This window comes from Salmo trutta, chromosome 33, assembly GCF_901001165.1.
Source record: "Salmo trutta chromosome 33, fSalTru1.1, whole genome shotgun sequence".
NCBI lineage: Eukaryota > Metazoa > Chordata > Actinopteri > Salmoniformes > Salmonidae > Salmo > Salmo trutta.
In genome coordinates, this window is record NC_042989.1 from 15,808,830 (window position 1) to 15,833,052 (window position 24,223).

General features: G+C 40.8%; 1 protein-coding gene across 6 annotated transcripts in view; it reads left to right on the forward strand.

The window, feature by feature from the left end:
- The first annotated feature begins 10,426 nt into the window (after window positions 1-10,426).
- Window positions 10,427-24,223, forward strand: part of gabra2a (gamma-aminobutyric acid type A receptor subunit alpha2a) — a 41,111-nt gene continuing 27,314 nt past the window's right edge. For 3 of the 6 annotated variants that reach the window (XR_003871438.1, XR_003871439.1, XM_029729933.1), the window contains exons 1-6: window positions 10,427-10,924; window positions 11,302-11,387; window positions 12,087-12,208; window positions 20,870-20,937; window positions 22,804-23,024; window positions 23,346-23,428. Coding sequence is in view for 4 of the 6 variants with exons in the window: in XM_029729933.1 (XP_029585793.1) it covers window positions 11,317-11,387; window positions 12,087-12,208; window positions 20,870-20,937; window positions 22,804-23,024; window positions 23,346-23,428 (565 nt within the window). In the remaining 2 variants the exon portion in view is untranslated. The remainder of the gene's footprint in view (window positions 10,925-11,301; window positions 11,388-12,086; window positions 12,209-20,869; window positions 20,938-22,803; window positions 23,025-23,345; window positions 23,429-24,223) is intronic. The other 3 variants (XM_029729934.1, XM_029729935.1, XM_029729937.1) reach the window with 3 other exon arrangements.

A 24,223-nucleotide genomic window follows, 5' to 3' on the forward strand; every position in this document is an offset into this window, starting at 1 on the left:
TAAGTTTGCTTAATATCCCTATATAAAATATGCAACCATAGCTGTTATTATTATGTGCCCATTGTGTAATTAAATCAAAACAAATTAACTGTGGTAGCGGTGAATACACCGCTACCACAGTTAATTTGTTTTGATTTCATTTCCTGTTATTCGTGATATTTTCAGATACAGCATCAAACTATAAATTTATCACATTGATGTTGAGACTATTGCAGAAATTAGAATATGTATTTGCATATGGTTATTGGAAATTACAGTGCAGATGTTTTAATAACAGCGTGTCACTAATGTTGTTACTCTCCATTAGTAGAGTCATCGTAATGTAATAATTGTATTTTTAATCTCTTGGAAAAAGGGAAAACCATCATTGAGGCAGTGGATGCCCTTGCATTTCTAATTCAGCCTTAATTACTTTATTGAGATGACTACTAAATTGATTATTTGGTCTGCATATTTACATTTTATTAATTTAGCAGACATGCTTATCCAGAGTGACTTACGGTCGTGAGTGCATACATTTTGCACTGTGGGAATCGAACCCACGACACTTGTGTTGCAAGCACCATGTGTTACCAACTGAGCCACATGGGACCAGCCTCAAGAGGCTTGTGTATGGGTTGGCTCCTAATGGCCTCTGTTCCTTTAATTGCTGTGATACTTCAATGTGTTCCCTGTTTGTCTCCATGGTCTGGTCATGCCTTTTCAACAATTCACACCCATTGCCGCACTGATCCTGAGTTACAACAAAAGGTTAACATGTTAATCCTTCAATGCAGTAGGAAATTTGATGACAGCACAGAGAAATAAGGGATGACAAGGCAGACAGAATAAACAGACAATAAGGCACATTGTAAGTGAAACACACAGCCCGAAGTGATGTATTATCTTTGCTGGATTCAAGTTCTTTTTTTTGTCTATAAATCTGACACATAGGCCTACTTCCACTGTTGCTAAATGACTAAGCTTAGCAGAATCAAGAAAGAAGAAGTAAGTCACCTTTTAAAATTTGCCATAATTGTCCCATGCTGAGCATGCACCAGTGAAAATCCTAATAAACTACTTAAATCTGGTGGTCTGAAATGACCTCCCATCCCCATGAGGATTTAGTGAATGAACCAGGATAATAGGCACACGTGTCACCAACACCCTATTCATAACACCAATAGGGATGGATTCCATATTGACGTTTTACAAGCGTTGAACTCAATCAGCCTTGCATGTTGCTTGTTGAACGATTATTTAAACCATATCAGTCCCAAATTTCAAACCCATTAAACCACCATTCATGCTTTACTGGTCCCCTTCCACCCATCCATCAATGGATATCCATACAGCAGCAGGCAGACTGGACTCCCTGAGGAGAGTAAGGGGCGTTGTGGCCTGGATCTAATGTGAAGATCATCGTAGAACTGTAGTTAATTTGGCAGCTTTGGGTGCAGATCAAAACATCTCACTAGAATTATATGGGAATTCCATTCAGGGCAATCAAACACTCAACTGGAATAAACCAACCACTCCAAGTGGTGGACAAAAACAATGACTTTCATCTCCGTGTTGATTGATCCTCTTTAATATGCCTAAACGTAGAATGTAGACCTGGATCTTGGTTGTTGTTGTAAAGTTTATATGCCAATGTTGTCAGGATTTTTTGGTGTCACAATCACTCAACCAGAACAGCTGCTTTGGAGTATCCGATGAAGATGTTTGTTATATGTCCTAAAATGTCAACAAATGTCATATACTAACTAGGCCAAATGAAACAGCACGTTTTCCCTTATGCAATGATTGGACTAATAGGAAAACAATTAAGCAGCAACATTTTGAACACTAGCTTTTTGGTACAGTGTGTGAAAACAGTCCAACAATAATTAAGCAAAGCACCAAGTCCCATGAAAGTGCTAAGCTCTATTGTAATACAGAAATGAGTAATATACACATGAGGAACATAATCCAGCTATTCCCAAATGTCTGCCCACGGCCTTTTCCCAACAGGGCACTGAGAGTAGTTTCAGGCGGAGCGGTTATTTGAAAAGGGAATAAGGGATCTGAACTATCTATCTGAACACATGAGGAATCAGCTTCATTACAGTATGTCTCACTGGGACTCACTAGGGTCTGCACACAGTTACTTCTGTGTGGGGAGTTACTTCTGTAATATTTATATTTTCACACTTCATATGAACAAAAACGAAATAAAGTAATGCACTTTTGGAAATTAGACAACAAGAGCCCCCACACCCTATGGGTCCACAGAACCAGGCTTGAAGAAAGCTGGAATAAACATTTTCCTTTTCTGACAGGAAACTATTATATTTGTCTGGCATGAACTTTGCATATTAATTGTACTGTGGTACAGTTTCCACACGATGCTAAACATGTATGGCCTCTTGAGTAATGACTATTGGTTTATGTGAGACAGAAGGCAAGCCATCAGAGATAAATTAATCCTCTACACAATACCTAATGAATACTTAATGACCAAATATGTGAATTTCAACATTTTACCACTATAGCCTTCTTTAACTCATGTTACATGCGTCACAAGTGAAAGCAGATTTTTCGCAATACGGTATGTTTCAAGATTATGACAATTTCTGTGTTGACTAATCAAAGCTTAAATGAATCATGGCCGTACTGTCAGGGCCAGATTAAGAAATCATAGGCCTGTGGCTTAAGGTTCGGGTTAGGGTTAGTGGAAGGGTAAGCTAACATGCTAAGTACTTGAAAAGTAGCAAGAAGTTGAAAAGTTGTCTATGATGAGACTAGAACTCACAACCTTTGAGTTGCTAGACATTGGTGTGATATGCTTACCCATCAACCCTCACCAACCACCATACTTTTATCTTTGCCTTATGCAACCATACCAAACATAACATATCATACTAATTTCAGTGTGCCGGATTAACATTTACAGGTGTATAAAATCGAGTACACAGCCATGCAATCTCGATAGACAAACATTGGCAGTAGAATGTCCTTACTGAAAAGCTCAGTGACTTTCAACATATTCATAGGAAACATCTGCAGTAGGAGCAACAACGGCTAAGCCACAAAGTGGTAGGCCACACAAGCTAACAGAATGGGACCGACGAGTGCTGAAGCAAGTAACGCGTAAAAATCTTCTGTCCTTGGCTGCAACACTCACTACTGAGTTCCAAACTGCCTCTGGAAGCAACATCAGCACAAGAACTGTTCGTCTGGAACTTCATGAAATGTTTTTCCATGGCCGAGCAGCCGCACACAAGCCTAAGATCACCATGCGCAATGCCAAGTGTCGGCTGGAGGGGTGTAAAGCTCACCACCATTGGACTTTGGAGCAGTGGAGACGCGTTCTCTGGAGTGATGAATCACGTTTCACCATCTGGCAGTCCGATGGACGAATCTGGGTTTGGCAGATGCCAGGAAAACGCTACCTGTCCCAATGCATAGTGCCAACTGTAACGTTTGGTGGAGGAATAATGGTCTGGGGCTGTTTTTCATGGTTCGGGCTAGAACCCCTTAGTTCCAGTGAATGGAAATGTACAATGACATTCTAGACGATTCTGTGCTTCCAACTTTGTGGCAACAGTTTGGGGAAGGCCCTTTCCTGTTTCCTCATGACAATGTCCCCATGCACAAAGCGAGGTCCATACAGAAATGGTTTGTTGAGATCGGTGTGGAAGAACTTGACTGGCTTGCACAGGGCCCTGACCTCAACCCCATCGAACACCTTTGGGATGAATTGGAACGCTGACTGCGAGCCAGGCCTAAACGCCCAACATCAGTGCCCAACCTCACTAATGCTTGTGGCTGAATGGAAGAAAGTCCGTGCAGCAATGTTCCAACATCTAGTGGAAAGCCTTCCCAGAAGAGTGGAGGCTGTTATAGCAGCAAAGGGGGGACCAATACCATATTAATGCTTATGATTTGGAATGAGATGTTCGCAGGTGTCCACATACTTTTGATCATGTAGTGTATTCCTTTTTTTATTATTATTTTATATAAATATCTTAATGTTAGAAATAGATTAGGTCATTAACAATCATAAGGTCCTGAAGCCCTCATAATAGTATCACAAACCACAAAAATTCAAGATCCTGAAAAAACTAGATACTGAATCCTGTCATATTTATATGCATGTCAGATGCTGTTAGATAAAGTTTATACAGTGATGTCATTATTTCATAGACCGCAGACATTGTAGACGCTTCCGTCACCAGACCCAACATATCCCAACCAAGCTGCCTTTCCTGCAGCTCAACTCAGCAGCCAAATTAGTTATGACGTGTTCAGTGCAGTATACACATTTCTCCTGAGGGTAAAGAGCCTTTTGCTCATAGGGTCAGACTGGGAATTTAATCTTGCTGCCTTAATGACTCAAGTCATATACGGAACAGATACAAATTGGGGAAATGTCCCTTTCAAATAATTCTTCAGGGTGTAACACAGTAAAGATGTAATCTATAGCAACATTTTTAGTGCTTATTGAGCGTACTTGTATTGAATTGTAATCACACTTCTACATCAGTGTCACAACCACAGCTGGGTTGTGCTACAGTAATTTGAGCATTCGCTTACAGTGACAAAAGAGGTCAAGCTGCTGTAACTCTACAGAGTCTGTTGTGAGGTTATTTCAGCTCTGCCATGGATTGCAATAGCATTCAGAGACAGAAAATTTGAGCGCTTTCTAAACAGCGTCTAATCCTAGATTCATATGATTCATAGCTACTCGACCAGGAGTGTTTCAAAGGTATCCTAGGTTAGGCTATATCTAGATCAATCTCTTTTTATGGTGTTAATTACGGTTTGGTCCTCCTAACTTTTTAAGGTTGGGAGCACCATTGCTACTAATTATTTTTTTAATTTAGAGCCCTGCTCATAGATTCCCTGGCTACTAAAGACTTGACTACACGTAAACTGTCACCTAGACCTTTTAATGGGTTAACACAGTCTTCTCTGGTTGGTGGGTCACTAACAATTCTTGTTAAAAAACAAGGCTGTGGAAGATAGTGTTATTATTACATTTGGTCCCTCACTATTGAATTCTTGTTTTTGTAAACCCATGGGACCCAACCTCTGTGCAGTTTGTTGTGATAGGTCATTGTGAGCCCACATTCACAAAGTAGATTCTCAGCTGGTGGCTGGCCATCCCCTAAATTACCCTCTTCTAAAACATTTTTTTTAATCATACCTTAATCATACCACTGCTCTTTCAGTCTCTCATTCTCCTGCTAAACTACTGATTGGTATTCTTCCCAGGCCCCTATCTCACCCCATAGTCCATGTGCGTTAATTGCCCCTTCTCTCTGGGCAGGGCAAAGCTTGCCAAAAGACACTATGAACAGAGCAGCATGTCCCCAAACCCTTCATCTTTGAGAAAAGGAGTTGGCCTATTCTCAATCAAACGCCCTAACATCATTGCATGGAATTTTATAACCCAAACTCTTTATCTTTGTGGCATGTTATTCAATGGAGCGATTTCAGTACCAACAGAAATTGTATTCGAATTCCATAATTTAGAATTTGTATTACAATATTGAATTTGAATGTAATACTTTGAAATTTGTAACGCACAAATTTAATCATTGAATTCATAAATTGAACATGTATTTCATGACTTAAAACGGAATGTTGCATTCGGTTTTAAAATTCAATTTCAAAGTAATTGAATATTCAAAATCAATATTTATATATTCAGTATCAATATGGTACATTGGCATGGTATTGCATGAGAGGGTGTGGCCCATGACCCTTGATCGCCATGCAAGGTTGTACCCTCCTAGGTCTTATTATCGCACAGGAATTTTCCTTTTTCCACCAAAACGGCAGAAGAACCGGAATAATATTAGTGGACGTAAAACAGTAGGGAAATTCAATAAGGTTTATCACAGCTTCACTGCTTGAACTCCTAATAAAAAACACTTCCCGACCCCACCTTGAGAGCACACATCTTATCATTATTGCATGGTGGCTATGGTGTTGTTTACAGATGTCATGAAAATAAACTTTAATCTAACAATGTGTAGCAAATCTAAAAGACAAGGCCATAATTCGCTGCAGGTTATCCTCTCTAGGGTAGGTGGGACAAAATCGTCCCACCTACTCAACAGCCAGTGGAATCCCGTGGCGCGTTATTCAAATACCTTAGAAATGCTATTACTTCAATTTTTCAAACATATGACTATTTTACACCATTTTAAAGACAAGACTCTCGTTAATATAACCACACTGTCCGATTTCAAAAAGGCTATACAACGAAAGCAAAACATTAGATTATGTCAGCAGAGTACCCAGCCAGGAATAATCAGACACCCATTTTTCAAGCTAGCATATAATGTCACATAAACCCAAACCACAGCTAAATGCAGCACTACCCTTTGATGATCTTCATCAGATGACAATCCTAGGACATTATGTTATACAATACATGCATGTTTTGTTCAATCAAGTTCATATTTATATCAAAAACCAGCTTTTTACATTTTTACAAACTTCCGGTGAATTTACTAAATTACTCACGATAAACGTTCACAAAAAACATAACAATTATTTTAAGAATTATAGATACAGAACTCCTTTATGCAATCGCTATGTCCGATTTTAAAATAGCTTTTCGGTGAAAGCACATTTTGCAATATTCTGAGTAGATAGCCCAGCCATCACGGGCTAGCTATTTAGACACCCACCAAGTTTAGCCCTCACCAAAGTCAGATTTACTATAAGAAAAATTTGATTACCTTTGCTGTTCTTCGTCAGCATGCACTCCCAGGACTTCTACTTCAATAACAAATGTTGGTTTGGTTCAAAATAATCCATAGTTATGTTCAAATATCCTCTGTTTTGTTCGTGCGTTCAAGACACTATCCGAAGGGTAAAGAAGGGTGTCGCGCCCGACGCGTTTCGTGATAAAACAATTCTAAATATTCCATTACCGTACTTCGAAGCATGTCAACCGCTGTTTAAAATCAATTTTTATGCAATTTTTCTCGTAAAAAAGCGATAATATTCCGACCGGGAAACCCTGTTTACGTTCAAAGACAGAGAAAATAAAAACATGGTGTCGCCTTGTGCACGCGCCTCAGTCTCATTGTACTCTGATCGACCACTTACCAAATGCACTAATGTTTTTCAGCCAGGGGCTCCAAAGACATCATTCCGCTTTTTGCCGCCTTCTGAGAGCCTATGGGAGCCGAAGGAAGTGTCACGTTACAGCAGAGATCCTCAGTTTTCAATAAAGAGAGTGAAGAAGCCCAAGAAATTGTCAGACAGGCCACTTCCTGTAAGGAATCTTCTCAGGTTTTTGCCTGCCATATGAGTTCTGTTATACTCACAGACACCATTCAAACAGTTTTAGAAACTTTAGGGTGTTTTCTATCCAAAGCCAATAATTATATGCATATTCTCGTTTCTGGGCAGTAGTAATAACCAGATTAAATCGGGTACGTTTTTTATCCGGCCGTGCAAATACTGCCCCCTACCCCCAACAGGTTAAACTACATACAGTGCATTCGGAAAGTATTCAGACCCTTTGACCTTTTCCACATTTTGTTACGTTACAACAATTGATTAAATTGTTTTTTATCCTCTTCAATCTACACACAATACCCCATAATGACACAGCTAAAACTGGTTTTAGTCATTTTTGCAAATTTATAAACATAAAAAAATTGTATTCAGACCCTTTAATCAGTACTTTGTTGAAGCACCTTTGGCAGTGATTACAGCCTTGAGTCTTGTGGCGGATGAATCAGAATTAGTTGGGTAACATAGATAATTAAGATGTTTCATTTGCAAACATTGTCTTCATATGTGAATGTGTCTTTACCTATTCTTAAACCATGTGAAGAGATGGCGTGATTAATGGGGAACCAATTACATGTCTCCACAATGTCTGTGCGCAAGTCACCACTTCCTTTTCTATGTTGTGGGGAGGTGTATGGCAGTGTCTGGGACCATTGTATGTCCTCTCTTAGATCTTGCACTTATCCTGGGATAGTATATGACCTAGAGGCTCACTCCCCTCAATGAGCTTGTCCAGGAGTGGGTTCAAGAGGGGGTTTGCTTGACTTAGGAGTATTTAGAGTTGACAATTGATATATGCCATTGGATGAGTTGGTGTTTTTGTACTATGAAGTACCAGGAACAAAATTAGAAACCTCGTCAAGGGGACCAAACTGAACGATAATTTATAGCGAATGCTATCTGGCTGTGGATACTCCTCTCTCAAGTAAACAGTCTTTCTTTGTGAACCGTTCCTAAATATCTGTGGTTTGTCATGTCAAAGGGGGGTGTATCTTTGCTATAAAATATCTCAGTAGCCATTGTGTTAACACTCTCAATGGGTCATTAGAAATGGTGAATCGTTGAAAGTCAAGTGCTAATGCAAAGCTCTTATAATTAAAATTGTAGTTTAAGTATAACTCTGACTGGTGTGTGTGAAGTTTGTCTCTCCTCATTTGGTAAAACAGAAATTAGCAACCACAGTCTTCTTGGGTTTGGCGGTACAAGCTTGGCACACCTGTATTTGGGGAGTTTCTCCTATTCTTCCCTGCAGATCCTCTCAAGCTCTGTCAGGTTGGGTGGGGAGTGTTGCTGCACAGCTATTTTCAGGTCTCTCCAGTGATGTTTGATCAGGTTCAAGTCCGGGCTCCGACTGGGCCACTCAAGGACATTCAGAGACTTGTCCCAAAGCCACTCCTGCGTTGTCTTTGCTGTGTGCTTAGGGTTATTGTCCTGTTGGAAAGGGAACCTTTGCCCCCAGTCTCAGGTCTTGAGTGCTCTGGAGCAGATTTTCATCAAGAATCTCTCTGTACTTTTGAGTTAATCTTTTCCTCAATCCTGACTAGTCTCCTAGTCCCTGCCGCTGAAAAACATCCCCACAGCATGATGCTGCCAACACCATGCTTCACCGTAGGGATGGTGCCAGGATTCCTCCAGGCGTGACGCTTGGCATTCAGGCCAAAGAATACAATCTTGGTTTCCTCAGACCAGAGAATCTTGTTTCTCATGGTCAGTCCTTTAGGTGCCTTTTGGCAAACTCCAAGCGGGGTGTCATGTGCCTTTACTGAGGAGTGGCTTCCGTCTGGCCACTCTACCATAAAATACATGTTGGTGGAGTGCTGCAGAGATGGTTGTCCTTCTGGAAGGTTCTCCCATCTCCACAGAGGAACTCTGGCACTCTATCAGAGTGACCATTGGGTTCTCACCTCCATGACCAAGGCCCTTCTCCCCCGATTGCTCAGTTTGGCCGGGCGGCCAGCTCTAGGAAGAGTCTTGGTGGTTCCAAACTTCTTCCATTTAAGAATGATAGAGGCCACTGTGCTCTTGGGGACCTTCAAATCTGCATAAATTCTTCCACAGATCTGTGCCTCTACAAAATCTTGTCTCTGAACACTACGGACAATTCCATCGACCTCATTGCTTGGTTTTTGCCTTTCCAAATCATGTCCAATCAATTGAATTTACCACAGGTGGACTCCAATCAAGTTGTAGAAACATCTGAAGGATGATCAATGGAAACAGGATGCACCTGAGCTCAATTTCGAGTCTCATAACAAAGGGTCTGAATACTTATTTAAATAAGGTATTTTTGTTTTTCATTTGTAATACATTTCCAAACATTTCTAATAACCTGTTTTCGTTTAGTAGGAAAATACATACATTTTTTGTCACTTCATTCATATTAAAATTCATTTTTGGGGGCAAACTTTGGAACTAAGTTATTAGAGCAATGCATGATGGGCAATGGTGTTCTACACTGCCTTTTTTGTCCCCCCCACACACACATACACACACACACACACACACACACACACACACACACACACACACACATATATATATATATACACACACAAATTTGTTAACAACCCAATATTTTTTATCAACCAGGTTGTCACAGACATAATTATAATATAATGGTAGCCTTCCGATGTTTGTATTTTTATTAACGCCAATATTATTTTCCGTTGTCACGTGTGGTTCAGTTGGTGGAGCAAGGCACTTATTATGCCAGGGCTGTGGGTTCGATTCCCATGGGGGACTAGTACGGACAAACATGAAAATGTATGCTCTTACTACTTTAAGTCGCTCTGGAAAGAGTGTCTGCTAAATGACTGAAATGTATTAAGGTTATGTCATTCAATTTGTATGCTATTGTATAACCGGGTAAGATACAGTCTAATATAGTATGTCTTAGAAGGCATATGATATTGTACAACTGCTATTCCATTCATAATGTAACCTAATATACAGTATCATACTAAATGGATTGTCACAGAATAATACCAATTGTCCTGAGACCATGTTAATTTCTGAGTTAATTACGATAGGCAAAGTCACGCAGCCTCTTGAGCGCATCCGAAGTGCCTCAAATAACATCTTAGCATCTATCCAACTCCTTTACTTGAAACCAGTTCCAGTTTCTACATGGTGGTGATGTGCTTTGTGTTGCAGAGAAAGAGCTTTTCCAGAACCCTCAAACATAAATTTGTCACTGGAAATCAAATCTGGGATTTATTCTAGTGGTCAAAGGGTGGAAGCTATCTCTAGGACCTAGTATATCTGCCTCGCTCGTCTTACTCACTTTTCTCAGTGGCTCGTGCCACGCGGAATTGGGCGCGCGAGTGCATCGGTTACAGGTGAAAGGCGGGAGCCAATATTGAAAAAATTGTGAACCACGGCACTTGGATACAGATGGACAGAGCTACATTCGGTCTTTTGGATTTTTCAGGGTTTGGAATATAATCAAAATCTTTACGCGCACTCCGGGTGCATTGCCAAATCTCCGTGGTGTAATTTAGATTACGCACAGAGCTCTTGGGCGCAACTTTACAGCTGAGTTCGCAGAAAGAAAATCAAAGGGGGGGTACCTTGCGCTAGTCAGGTAGCCTAGCTGTCAACCGCCTCATTGCTTTGCTGCGACTAAGTGACAGTTGCCTTGAAGGTTTGATGATTTGCAAAACGTTTTCAAAAAATCTTCTTGCTCTCTATTCCAGCAAATAATAATGGCGTTTTCAATAACTTCAATACGTTTAAAAAAAATAATGTATCATGTTTTTTTATGGAGTGGTCGAATTTATTTGTGTTTGCATGTTGCCATCACATTTGATGTCTTTGCATATACTTTATAGACTATACAGCGCATGACTATTTGATTTTGGATAGAGAAAACAGTTTATAGAATTAGTTTGCATTAATTTGTTAACAAAAGGCAATAATTCAGAATGAATGGTATTGCTTAGCATTTCAATCGAATGTCTTCATGAATGGAAATTCGGGCTCTGAATATTGCATTTAATTGGGCATCCTCCCATTCTGTAGGTTTGGATTTCAGCAATGAACAAGCGATTGGATTTCTCACATTATCTAGCGGTGTTCTTCTCGATGATGGTACTGTGGCAGTCAAGGTAAGTTTCGTTGTATTTTCTTTATAAAAAAATAAACAATCAGTAGAAAAAACAGTAAGCGGTGTTTGCGTGCACTGCATCTGTCCGTTCTAAATCTTCTCAATTTTGGCCAATCTAAATGGTTCCCAGATTGGAATAAAGCAGTCACGCGAAATTACTATTTTTTTGTTGAAATTATCGTGATAACATGGTGGTACAATTTGTGTGGAGAGCGGAGACACCAATTGCGCGGTGACCTGCAAAGCAGACTCTAGGTAGAGATTGCGCACCGCTCCAGGAAGTTAGAACATTTGTATGAATCTGAAGAAAGAAAACTCAGTAATGTGATAATCGACTGATGCACGATTTCTTGGTGCCTTCCTTCATTAATCTTCGGAAATGTTTAGGAATTTCTTTGGTGAGGTAGAACTGTCTGTTCTATAATGAACAAATGTGAGAGAGGCTGGTTGTCTTTGCAAGAAGCCAACTGAGCCACATTAATTCACTTTTGTGGTCTTTAATAGTTGGCTACAGAACAATTGTTTGCCGCATAGTGCTCTGTCCCATTTCAAGAGAGGAAGTTGGCAGAGAGAGATTGAATTAGGTTTTTATTTTCCTTAGGAAAACACACAAAAACAATGTTTTTCCCACATATGTCAATTTTCCCCTCACATCTCTCCTAATCATTGATGTTTCTGCTACTTAATGTTACCTACATAGATCAAGAGTGGAATCGTCGGCATATGCTTCAGAAGCCTTCAAAAACAATATCACTCTGTTCACCCGGATCTTGGACAGCCTTCTGGATGGCTATGACAACCGATTACGACCTGGACTTGGTGGTGAGCAGTTAACATTGCATACTTTCCATATAAAATGAAATAAATTGAAAGTTAAATTGGTTTTAAATGTTGATCAGCTGCTCAGCAGGACCTTGATTAGTATAATCAGGTGTGTTAGAGTAGAGCTGGAACAAAAGCCTGTACACCCAGTAGGACTCCAGGACATATATTTTATTCAGTTTTAAATATCTTTGAGATTAAACATGTTCTTGTGTCAATCTTTTGCATTTCCCCAGATGGAAGCTTGTTTAAATTCCCAAATAACTTGTCTGGTGTCAGAATGAGTTACTGAGCTTGCATTTGCATCCCCCTTATCACCAAGACAACAACACAGAAAGTATTATCTGCTGTAACAGAAGAGATACTGTAAGAAATATTCTAGGCTGTTTTATTTAGGGCTGACCCAGTCACTTTGAAGTTTTGTTTGCGTGTATCCATTAAAACCGTTGCCACTCAAATTTCTCTGTGTGTTTTGGTGTGTCTGGCTCACCATGATGATTGAGCTGTGTATGAGTGTAGGGTTCACTATGATTGTGGACTCTCTAATTCATAATGTCCCAGGGTGCATGACTCACGGCAAAATAGCTCCCAATACCTCTATAGCTCCCAAGAGAGGCTCCCTTTGTCCCAGTTCTGATGAGCAGCATAGACACTGGATGTAGTGTACAAAGATTAGTCTTAGTCACAATTAGGGAATTTTGGTAGAAAAAGGTAAGATAACGAAAAACCCAGTGCCTACTGTGCTAATGTGATTATCCTGATAACTGTGTCATAAGGCTTTGCTGAACATTCACATCCAGAAGGATACAAATTGACATTTGGGACAGCCCCTTAGTCATGTGCAGTTTACAACTGGCCTTGTTGCGAGGTAATTTCCCTTACTATGGTACTATACCTCCAACTGTAAATTGCTGGCAAGGATGTACTTTGCTTCTGGCTTCTTACTGATCCAAGAGCAGCCCACATTAGGTGTGAGTGGTGTGATTTATAATGCCTGGTCTGTAAAAGATGACTGATCATGGTTATACAGTAGCCTCTCACTGATCCCAGTACAGTCACTGATCTCATTTGTGTGATTGAATATGCTTTCTTGACTTTGAGGACTTACTGAGGACTTACTGAGGTTTTAACTTTTCATGGATCCTAGAATAGCCCACAAGGTGCTATGATTTATGTTGATGTTTATCTACTGTAGTTGTAGATATTATTTTATGACAGAAGCACTCTACAGTCAGGCAGTAAAGTTAATTTGATTTCCCATGAGACCAAAGAAGACAGATGCACCAGATGTGTACTGGAAAATGGCAGTTTTATTTATGGGAAATTAGATTTTTTTCACTGAGAGATTTTAGAATTGCACAATAGCTCCCAGGTTTGGCTTAAATCAAGGCTTACAGTTGTAGACAATTCAGTGCAATTCAAAATAAGTAGACTGTTTGTTTGTTTTTCACTCCTGACCTCAAAAGAAAATGTAAGAAGCTCAGCAAACCTCATAACAGACAAAAAGGCATGAATTCTGGCGTTGAGATGACAAAGAATTTTAAATAAGTGATAATGATTTTGGGAAAGTCAATGTAAACCTTGTTTGAGATTACCCAGGGCTCCATTGATTCTGCACCCGGTCATCACACAGGTATTAGGATAATCCATGTTCATGGTGTATTTAATAAAAGTGAAAACATATTTTTCGAAATGTTTGCAAATATGTTGAAAATGAAATGCAGAAATATCTCATTTACATACGTATTCACACCCCGACTCAATACATGTTAGAATCACCTTTGGCAGTCATTACAGCTGTGAGTCTTTCTGGGTAAGTCTCTAAGAGCTTTGCACACCTGGATTGTACAATATTATTTTCAAATTTCTTCAAGCTCTGTCAAATTGGTTGTTGATCATTGCTAGACAACCACTTTAAAGTCATGCCATAGATTTTCAAGCAGATTTAAGTCAAAACTGTAACTTGGCCACTCAGGAACATTCACTGTCTTCTTGGTAAGCAGCTCCAGTGTAGATCTGGCCTTGTGTTTTAGGTTATTGTCCTCCTGAAAGGTGAGTTCATCTCCCAGTGTCTGGTGGAAAGCAGACTGAACCAGGTTCAGGTTACATCTAATTTTACTGTTTGCATGAGTTACTTGATGTGGAATAGAGTTCTATATAGTCATGGCTGTTCAATGTTCATGGTCCCATGTGGCTCAGTTGGTAGAGCATGGTGTTTGCAACGCAAGGGTCGTGGGTTCGATTCCCACGGGGGACCAGTATGGAGAAAAAAAAGAGAAATGCATGCATTCACTACTCTAAGTCGCTCTGGATAAGAGTGTCTGCTAAATGACTAAAATGTAAGTGCAATGGCTTTATGTAGTACTGTGTGCCTCCTGTAGTCTTTTCTGGATTTGGGGACTGTGAAGAGACCTCTGGTGGCATGTCTTGTGGGCTGTGTGCTAGTAGTTTTTAAACAGACAGCTGGGTGCATTCAACATGTCAATACCGTTCACAAATATAAGTAGTGATTCAGTCAACCTCTCCTCTACTTTAAGCCAAGAGAGATTGACATGCATATTATTAATGTTAGCTCTCCGTGTACATTTAAGGGCAAACCATGCTGCCCTGTTCTGGGCCTATTGTAATTTTCCTAAGTCCCTCTTGGTGGCACATGACCACATGACTGGATAGTAGTCCAGGTGCAACAAAACGAGGACCTGTAGGACCTGCCTTGTTGATAGCGTTGTTAAGAAAGCAGAACAATGCTTTATTATGGACAGACCTCTCCCTATATTAGCTACTGTTGCATCATTGTGTTTTGACCATGATAGTTTACAATCCAAGGTTACTCCAAGCAGTTTTGTCTCCTCAACTTGCTCAATTTCCGTATTATTCATTACAAGATTTAGTTGAGGTTTAGGCTTCAGTGAATGATTTGTCCCAAATACAATGCTTTTAGTTTTTGAAAAATGTAGGACTAAATTATTTCTTCCAAACAATTTTTTAACTACATCTCTTTGTTAAGATTTGCAGTGATTTCACTTGCTGTGGTAGCTGATGTGTTGAGTCATCAGCTTACATAGACACACAGGCTTTACTCAGAGCCAGTGGCAGGTCATTAGTAAAGATTGAAAAAATTAAGGGGCCTAGACAGCTGCCCTGGGAAATGCCTAACTCTACCTGGATTATGCTGGAGAGGCTTCCATTAAAGAACATCCCCTGTGTTCTGTTAGACAGCTAACTCTCGATCCAAAATATCAAATCACATTTTATTAGTCACATGCACCGAATACAACAGGTGTAGACCTTAGAGTGAATTGCTTACTTACGAGCCCCTAACCAACAATGCAGTTTAAAAAAAATACGGATAAGAAATAAAAGTAACAGGTAATTAAAGAGCAGCAGTAAAATAACAATAGTGAGACTACAGTATATAAAGGGTACTGGTACAGGATCAATGTGCGGGGGCACTGGTTAATTAAGGTAATATGTACATGTAGGTAGAGTTATTAAAGTGACTATGCATAGATGATAACAAGAGAGTAGCAGCAGTGGGGGAGAGGGGGGGCAATGCAAATAATCTGGGTAGCCATTTGATTAGGTGTTCAAGAGTCTTATGGCTTGGGGGTAGAAGCTGTTTAGAAGCCTCTTGGACCTAGACTTGGTGCTCCGGTACCGCTTGCCATGCGGTAGCAGAGAGAACAGTCTATGACTAGGGTGGCTGGAGTCTTTGACAATTTTTAGGGCCTTCCTCTGACACTGCCTGGTATAGAGGTCCTGGATGGCAGGGAGCTTGGTCCCAGTGATGTACTGGGCCATTCGCACTACCCTCTGTAGTGCCTTTCGGTTGGAGGCCGAGCAGTTGCCATACCAGGCAGTGATGCAACCAGTCAGGATTCTCTCGATGGTGCAGCTGTAGAACCTTTTGAGGATCTGAGGACCCATGCCAAATATTTTCAGTCTCCTGAGAGGAAATAGGTTTTGTCGTGCCCTCTTCACGACTGTCTTGGTGTGCTTGGACCATGTTAGTTTGTTGATGTGGACACCAAGGAACTTGAAGCTCTCAACTTGCTCCACTGTAGCCCTGTCGATGAGAATGAGGGCGTGCTCGGTCCCCTTTTTTTCTGTAGTCCACAATCATCTCCTTTGTCTTGATCACATTGAGGGAGAGGTTGTTGTCCTGGCACCACATGGCCAGGCCTCTGACCTCCTCCCTATAGGCTGTCTCGTCGTTTTCGGTGATCAGGCCTACCACTGTTGTGCCATCTGCAAACTTAATGACGGTGTTGGAGTCATGCCTGGCCGTGCAGTCAAGAGTGAACAGGGAGTACAGAAGGGGGCTGGGCACGCACACCTGAGGGGTCCCTGTGTTGAGGATCAGCGTGGCAGATGTGTTGTTACCTACCCTTATCACCTGGGGGCAGCCCGTCAGGAAGTCCAGGATCCAGTTGCAGAGGGAGGTGTTTGGTCCCAGGGTCCTTAGCTTATTGATGAGGTTTGAGGGCACTATGGTGTTGAACGCTGAGCTGTAGTCAATGAATAGCATTCTCACATAGGTGTTCCTTTTGTCCAGGTGGGAAAGGGCAGTGTGGAGTGCAATAGAGATTGCATCATCTGTGGATCTGTTGGGGCGGTATGCAAATTGGATGTGGGTCCGGGGTTTTTGGGATAATGGTGTTGATATGAGCCATGACCAGCCTTTCAAAGCACTTCATGGCTACAGACGTGAGTGCTACCGGTCGGCAGTCATTTAGGCAGGTTACCTTAGTGTTCTTGGGCACAGGCACTATGGTGGTCTGCTTGAAACATGTTGGTATTACAGACTCAGCCAGGGAGAGGTTGAAAATATCAGTGAAGACACTTGCTAGTTGGTCAGCGTATGCTCGCAGTACACGTCCTGGTAATCCGACTGGCCCTGCGGATTTCCCTCATTAAAATGCAAATCAATATTTAACATTTTTGACATGCGTTTTTCTGGATTTTTTTGTTGTTCTTCTGTCTCTCACTGTTCAAATAAACCTACCATTAAAATTATAGACTGATCATTTCTTTGTCAGTGGGCAAATGTACAAAATCAGCAGGGGATCAAATACTTTTTTCCCTCACTGTGAATACATAGTCCACCGCCCCTTGTCTTACCAGACGCCGCTGTTCTATCCTGCTGGTGCAGCGTATAACCAGCCAGCTGTATGTTGACGGTGTTGTCCTTCAGCCACGACTCCGTGAAGCATAAGATATTAGTCTTCACAGTCTTCCCTGTGGCTCAGTTGGTAGAGCATGGTGTGTGCAATGCCAGGGTTGTGGGTTTGATTCCCACAGGGGGCCAGTACAGAAAGAAAATAAAAAAAATGCATGAAATGTATGCATTCACTACTGTAAGTTGCTCTGGATAAGAGTGTCTGCTAAATGACTAAAATGTAAATATGGAAGGAAGTGGGAGTTTATTTGATTGCCTATGAATTCTCATAAGGCAGCCTACCCTTTGGCCCCTTTTTCTCCACCTCCTCTTCACGGGAATCTGGGCCTGTTCCCAAGAAAGCAGTATATCGTTCGTGTCGGGCTTATCAGACTCTTTAAAGGAAAAAAAGGATTCTGCTAGTCCGTGGTCAGTAATTGCAGTACTGATGTCTAGAAGTTATTTTCGGTCATAAGAGACGGTAGCGGCAACATTATGTACAAAATAAGTTTAAAAAATAAGTTACACAAATAAATGAACCAAAAAACACTAACGGTTGGGGACATGTAAAACGTCTTTCTCCAGCGACATTTTTAGATGAGGGATGTAAAGCAGGGTATGTAAAGCCATGTTTTTTCAGCAGCAGATTATGATCTATAATATCAAAAGCTGCGCTGAAGTCTTACCAAACAGCTCTCACAATCTTTTTATTATCAATTTCTCTCAGCCAATCATCAGTCATTTGTGTAAGTGCCGTACATGTTTAATGCCCTTCCCTATAATCATGCTGAACATCTGTTGTTGGTTTGTTTACTGTGAAATAGCATTGAATCTGGTCAAACACAACTTTTTCCAAAAGTTTACTAACAGCCTGATTGAGCCTGTAAAGGGTGCTTTGCTATTCTTTGGCAATGGAATTACTTTTGCTTTCCTCCAAGCCCTAGGGCACACACTGTCCTGTAGGCTTAGATTGAAGAGATGGCAAACAGGAGTGGCAAGATCGTCCGCTATCATTTTCAGTAATCTTCTTTCCAAGTTGTCAGACCCAGGTGGCTTGTCATTGTTGATTGCCAAAAATACTTTTTTTCACCTCTTCCACACTCACTTCACAGAATTCAAAATGTTAATCCTTGACTTCCATAATTTGGTCAGTTATGCATGGATGTGTAGGTTCAGAATTTGTTGTTGGCATGTCTTGCCTAAGTTTGCTAACCTTGCCAATGGATTTTTTTTTCCTTAGGTCCGTTCCGTTTATTTTTTATCCTGAAACTTCCCAGTTCTTAACAATTACGAGCGTTTTCAGAACATGATGCAGACACCACCATGCTTGAAAATATGAAGACTGGTACTCAGTGATGTGTTGTGTTGGATTTCCCCAAACATACCATTTTGTATTCAGGACAAAAGTTAATTGCTTTGCCACATTTTTTGCTGTATTACTTAAGTGCCTATTGCAAACAACACATGTTTTGGAATATTTGTATTTCTCTACAGGCTTCTTTCTTTTCACTCTGTCAATTAGGTTTGTATTGTGGAGTACATTTTAGTCATTTAGCAGACGCTCTTATCCAGAGCAACTTACAGTAGTGAACACATACATTTCATAATTTTTTTTTTTTTTTTCCCTGTACTGGCCCCCCGTGGGAATCGAACCCACAACCCTGGCGTTGCACACACCATGCGTTGCAAACACCATGCTCTACCAACTGAGCTACAGGGATGGCCTGGTAACTACAATGTTGCTGATCCATCCTGTAACTTTAAAATCACCATTGGCCTGGGCGGCAGGTAGCCTAGTGGTTAGAGCGTTGGACTAGTAACCGAAAGGTTGCACGATTGAATCACTGAGCTGACAAGGTAAAAGTCTGTCGTTCTGCCCCTGTACAAGGCAGTTAACCCACTGTTCCTAGGCCGTCATTGAAAATAAGAATTTGTTCTTAACTGACTTGTCTAGTTAAATAAAAGTAAAATAAAAAAAATGGTGAAACCCCTGAATGGTTTCCTTCCTCTCTGGCAACTGAGTTAGGAAGGATGCCTGTATCTTTGTAGTGACTGGGTGTAATGATACATCATCCAAAAATGTAATTAATTACTTCACCATGCTCAAAGGGATGTTCAATGTTTGCTTTTCTTTTACCCATCTAACAATAGGTGCCTTCTTTACAAGGCATTGGAAAACCTCCCTGGTCTTTGTGGTTGATTCTGTGTTTGAAATTCACTGCTTGACTGAGGGACCTTACAATTATCTGTATGTGTGGAGTACAGAGATGAGGTAGTCCTTCAAAAATCATGTTAAACACTATTATTGCACACAGAGTGAGTCCATGCAGCTTTTTACTCCTGAACTTATTTAGGCTTGCCATAAAACAGGAGTGGAGTACTTATTGACTCAAGATATTTACGTTTTTCCTATTTAATTAATTTGTAAAAAAATTGAAAAACTCAATTCTGCTTTGACATTATGGGGTATGGTGTGTAGGCCAGTACCAAAAATACCCTCAATTTAATCATTTTTAGTCTCAGGATTTAACACAACAAAATGTGGACAGTTATTGGTCACTGGGGTGCTACCTGAACACTTTTGTTTTTGGCAGTTGTTTGCTGTTCCTTCACTATATTTTTTATTTTTTATTTTAGAGAGTGTGAATTATGAGTGTGACTGTATTTATGTGTGAGGACCTGTGTTTGTGTATGTGTCTGATGGCCTGTGTATGTGTGTGATGGCCAGTGTATCTGTGTGATGGCCTCTGTATGTGTGTGATGGCCTGTATTTGTGTGCACGCATGCATTTACTGTATATAAGAATGATCATTGTATGATACGTTAGTGTTAGATTGGATTTGGATTGTACTTTTCAGTAGGTATCATATGTCCCTTACTGGGATATTGCTTTTAGATTATATGGGAGTACATTAAATCACCCTACCCACGATCAATATGTAACTCCGACCTGGTAGACATCAACACTGCTTTTACTATACTTAGGTCAGAATTAATTCCTTTGCATGGAGAGTTGGAGACCAGGAAAGGAGGCCGCTTTAGCCAATTGAGATGCCCCTAAAGTGTCTGAAGGGCAGTGAGGAGAGTGAGTGTGTTTTCCCCATGAGGACAGCGCAGATGTAACATGATATAGTGTATGTTCCCATCCCACTGTTCACCAGGGAGTCTGAGGCAGGAATATGAGCGATGAGAAAAGGTAAATGTGGAATCATGGACAAAGCGTTGCCATGACAGCACAGACATCTAAGTTTAATGTGAAATCATGGCTTTCAGTGGCTGGATTGATCTCAACCACATCTCATTCCAGATGTACCTCACAGTTCTCAAAAACATGTGTTTTTAACATGGGATTTGCGAATGGATTCCTTGTTGACATGAACAGAGAGATCTAAAAATATACATATGAAACATGAATGAAGCATTAAAAACAGTTGTTGCGACTATATGAAAACAACCATTTTAAATACATTTAAAACATTTTTTTGTGTGCATATATTTTACAGATCGGGTGACAGAGGTGAAGACTGATATTTATGTCACAAGTTTCGGTCCAGTGTCAGACACAGACATGGTAAGTGTTATACTAGGTATTAGACTACTAAGATAAAGCTCTTAGTGAAATATATTCAGCTTCTTTCATCTATGAAGATGCTGTAATTCATTATTTATTTCATTATTTTTATATATAAGCTTATGTTTAACAATAGCTATAAACTGATATATGTTAAGTATTTCGCATATATTTTGAGTAGGACAGAGACTGACCCTTTAAACTGTGATTGGTCCATCAACATTTCATGTGATTTTGGGGTAGCATCACTACTGTGTCTGTCTGTTGCCGTTATAGGTGCACATTTTCTTCTTAGACACACACATACATACTGTACATACACAGGCATATCATCTTCACAGAGTCCTCACTCTCTGTGTCCCATTTCTTTTTTCTTTCTCTGTCTCACTCTCTCGCCCCTGTCCTTTCCTTTGGCCTTGTTCTCCAAGCTCCAGGCTCGTACCTGCTGGGCTTTAAAAGCTTTTCTCAGTTTCCCTCCATCGCACTCTCAGCCCTCCATTTCAGCCTGCTCTCAAATATTTAAACCATAAAGAAGAGGGGAAAATGGTTGCTACCGAACAAGTGCCTTAAAAAAGAAGAAGAAATGGCACATGTATAATTCATTTAGAGGATCCTTCCAGGTCACGGTGGATAATTTCACTCTTGGGCCATCGCTCTGCTTTGATAGTGTTTCTCTGATAGTGGCATCTCTCTCTCTCTGTCTCTCTCTCTGTCTCTCTCTCTCATATATTTGACAGCATCCCTGCTGCTCCCTATGCTTTATGTCTGTAAATATATGGCTTCTATATTTCCCTCTCCTTATTGTGATCCCTCCACGGAGCTCTTGTGGCATAGAATCAGTGTCATAGTGTTAGACAAAACGAATCATTACTAGGCCGAATATTGGACGATACATTTCTAGACTACTTTCATTTGACTGACCAGGGCCCAGTTTTTCCAAAGTTATCTATTTGGATTTTGCCAATCAGACATTAAATGCACAGAAATAGAATGGACAACTCATTGACTTGAATGGGGACACCAGTTCTGTTCATTTTATTTCTATGCATTTAATTCTATTCAATAGCTGACATTTTCCGTAAAGATAACTTTAAAAACATTGGACCCAGGTGATAATAGTGGATTGGACTGGTACAGAGCTTTTCGCTAGGCTCTATCACAGGGCTTTCTCTGTTTGGGGTAACTCAACCCATTAACATCCATTGTGAGACATCACAGAGCTAACTTGTGCTCTTGGAGTGTGTTAACAAAGAAAGTAATTTTCTCTGGGAAAAATGGATTGCAACTTCACAGTTGTCATTGAAGTCTTTGAGCATGTGTTTTTGTTTAAGGGCTTCAAATTCAAAGGGTTTCAGAGTCCAGGAATCATTTACCCTTGTGTGTCGCCCTATGAACTGCTCAGTAAAGCCCTTGGGGGTCAGGAGCCTGGGGGCTGTGTGTATGGGAAGGGGGCTGTACCCACCAGACCCCAGAGGGCCAGATATTGACAGGATAGGGGGTACTGATGTAAATCCACCCTGACATTAGCCAGAGGGCAGGGAGCAGGCATCCACCACTGACTCTGCATGTCCCCAGACATAACAAACCAGGTGCAACCTCAAACACTGACTCCGGAGGCACCACTTTAGAACACACTTTTTTATTTATTTTATTGATTGAGGAGCTTTAATACCCTTATGGTTTCACTATACTTATTCAAAACACATGTTATGATGCAGCAGTAGGTTTACCAGATCTAAGGTGTTTTTATAACACCCTCTGCCATTGCAGTCTCTTCATTACATATTGTGAGAATTGTGATGGAGGGGGGGACATTATCCATATCTCAACCTGTGCTAAAGTCTTTTGTACTCTGCTCTTTGTCAGGAATACACTGTGGACGTGTTCTTCCGTCAGAGCTGGATTGACGAGCGGCTGAAGTTCAATGGGCCGATGAATATCCTGCGGCTGAACAACCTGATGGCTAGTAAGATCTGGACGCCAGATAGCTTCTTCCACAATGGGAAGAAATCTGTCGCTCACAACATGACCATGCCCAACAAACTGCTCCGGATCATGGAGGATGGAACACTGCTGTACACTATGAGGTAACAAGTGCTTGTTCTTTATTACCCCTGGTTTCATTAGAGAGCTAACAGAGCTGTCCTCAGGTCTAAGGACAAGGTGATGTCAGTGCAGCAGCCAACGCCAGCATTGAGATTTACTGCTATTGTACAGGCAGTCAGCATCACCCTATGAAAACCATACAGTATGTGTACATACCATTTCTCAGCATAGCCTGAAAGTGAGGAGAGATGAGGCCATTCAAAAGAAACATGGTAGCACAACAAAACAACTGCAATGCGAGAGTAGCCCTGAGGTTCTGGGGTGATGTGAACTCTTGCGTCTGTATTTTTGTATTTACTCAGGTTAACGGTCCAGGCGGAATGTCCCATGAACCTCGAAGACTTCCCTATGGATTTCCACTCCTGTCCACTGAAGTTTGGCAGCTGTAAGCTTATCTCCTCATTCTTGCTTCTATTTTACTTTGTAAGGAACTAATTGAGCTAGAGGCAGAACTTTTTTTCTTGCTGGATGTTTAACTGGTTGCCTGTGAGACTGAAACATCTAGTTAGTTGGGTTCATTCTGAGTTCACAAGTAAAATTAGGCTTTTCATAAACAGCAATGCCATGCGCCTCTCTACAAAGACGTATCTGACGTAAGTTCTATCAATCTTCTATCAGATTGACTGTTTTGCTGGAGGTGATGGAATTTAGCTTCCTTTCATTATGCAATGTAATTTTCTCATTTGACAGTAACATAAACTCAGCAAAAAAACGTCCCTTTTTCAGGACCCTGTCTTTCAAAGATAATCAGTAAAGGGTTTAAACACTGTTTCCCATGCTTGTTCAATGAACCATAAACAATTAATGAACATGCAGCTGTGGAATGGTTGTTAAAACACAGATTACAGATGAACAGATTACAGACGGTAGGCAATTAAGGTCACAGTTATGAAAATTTAGGACACTAAAGAGGCCTTTCTACTGACTCTGAAAAACACCAAAAGAAAGATCCCCCAGGGTCCCTGCTCATCTGCGTGAACGTGCCTTAGGCATGCTGCAAGGAGGTATGAGGACTGCAGATGTGTCCAGGGCAATAAATTGCAATGTCCGTACTGTGAGACGCCTAAGACAGCGCTATGGTGAGACAGGACGGACAGCTGATCGTCCTCGCAGTGGCAGACCACATGTAACAACACCTGCACAGGATCGGTACATCCGAATATCACAGCTGTAGTACAGG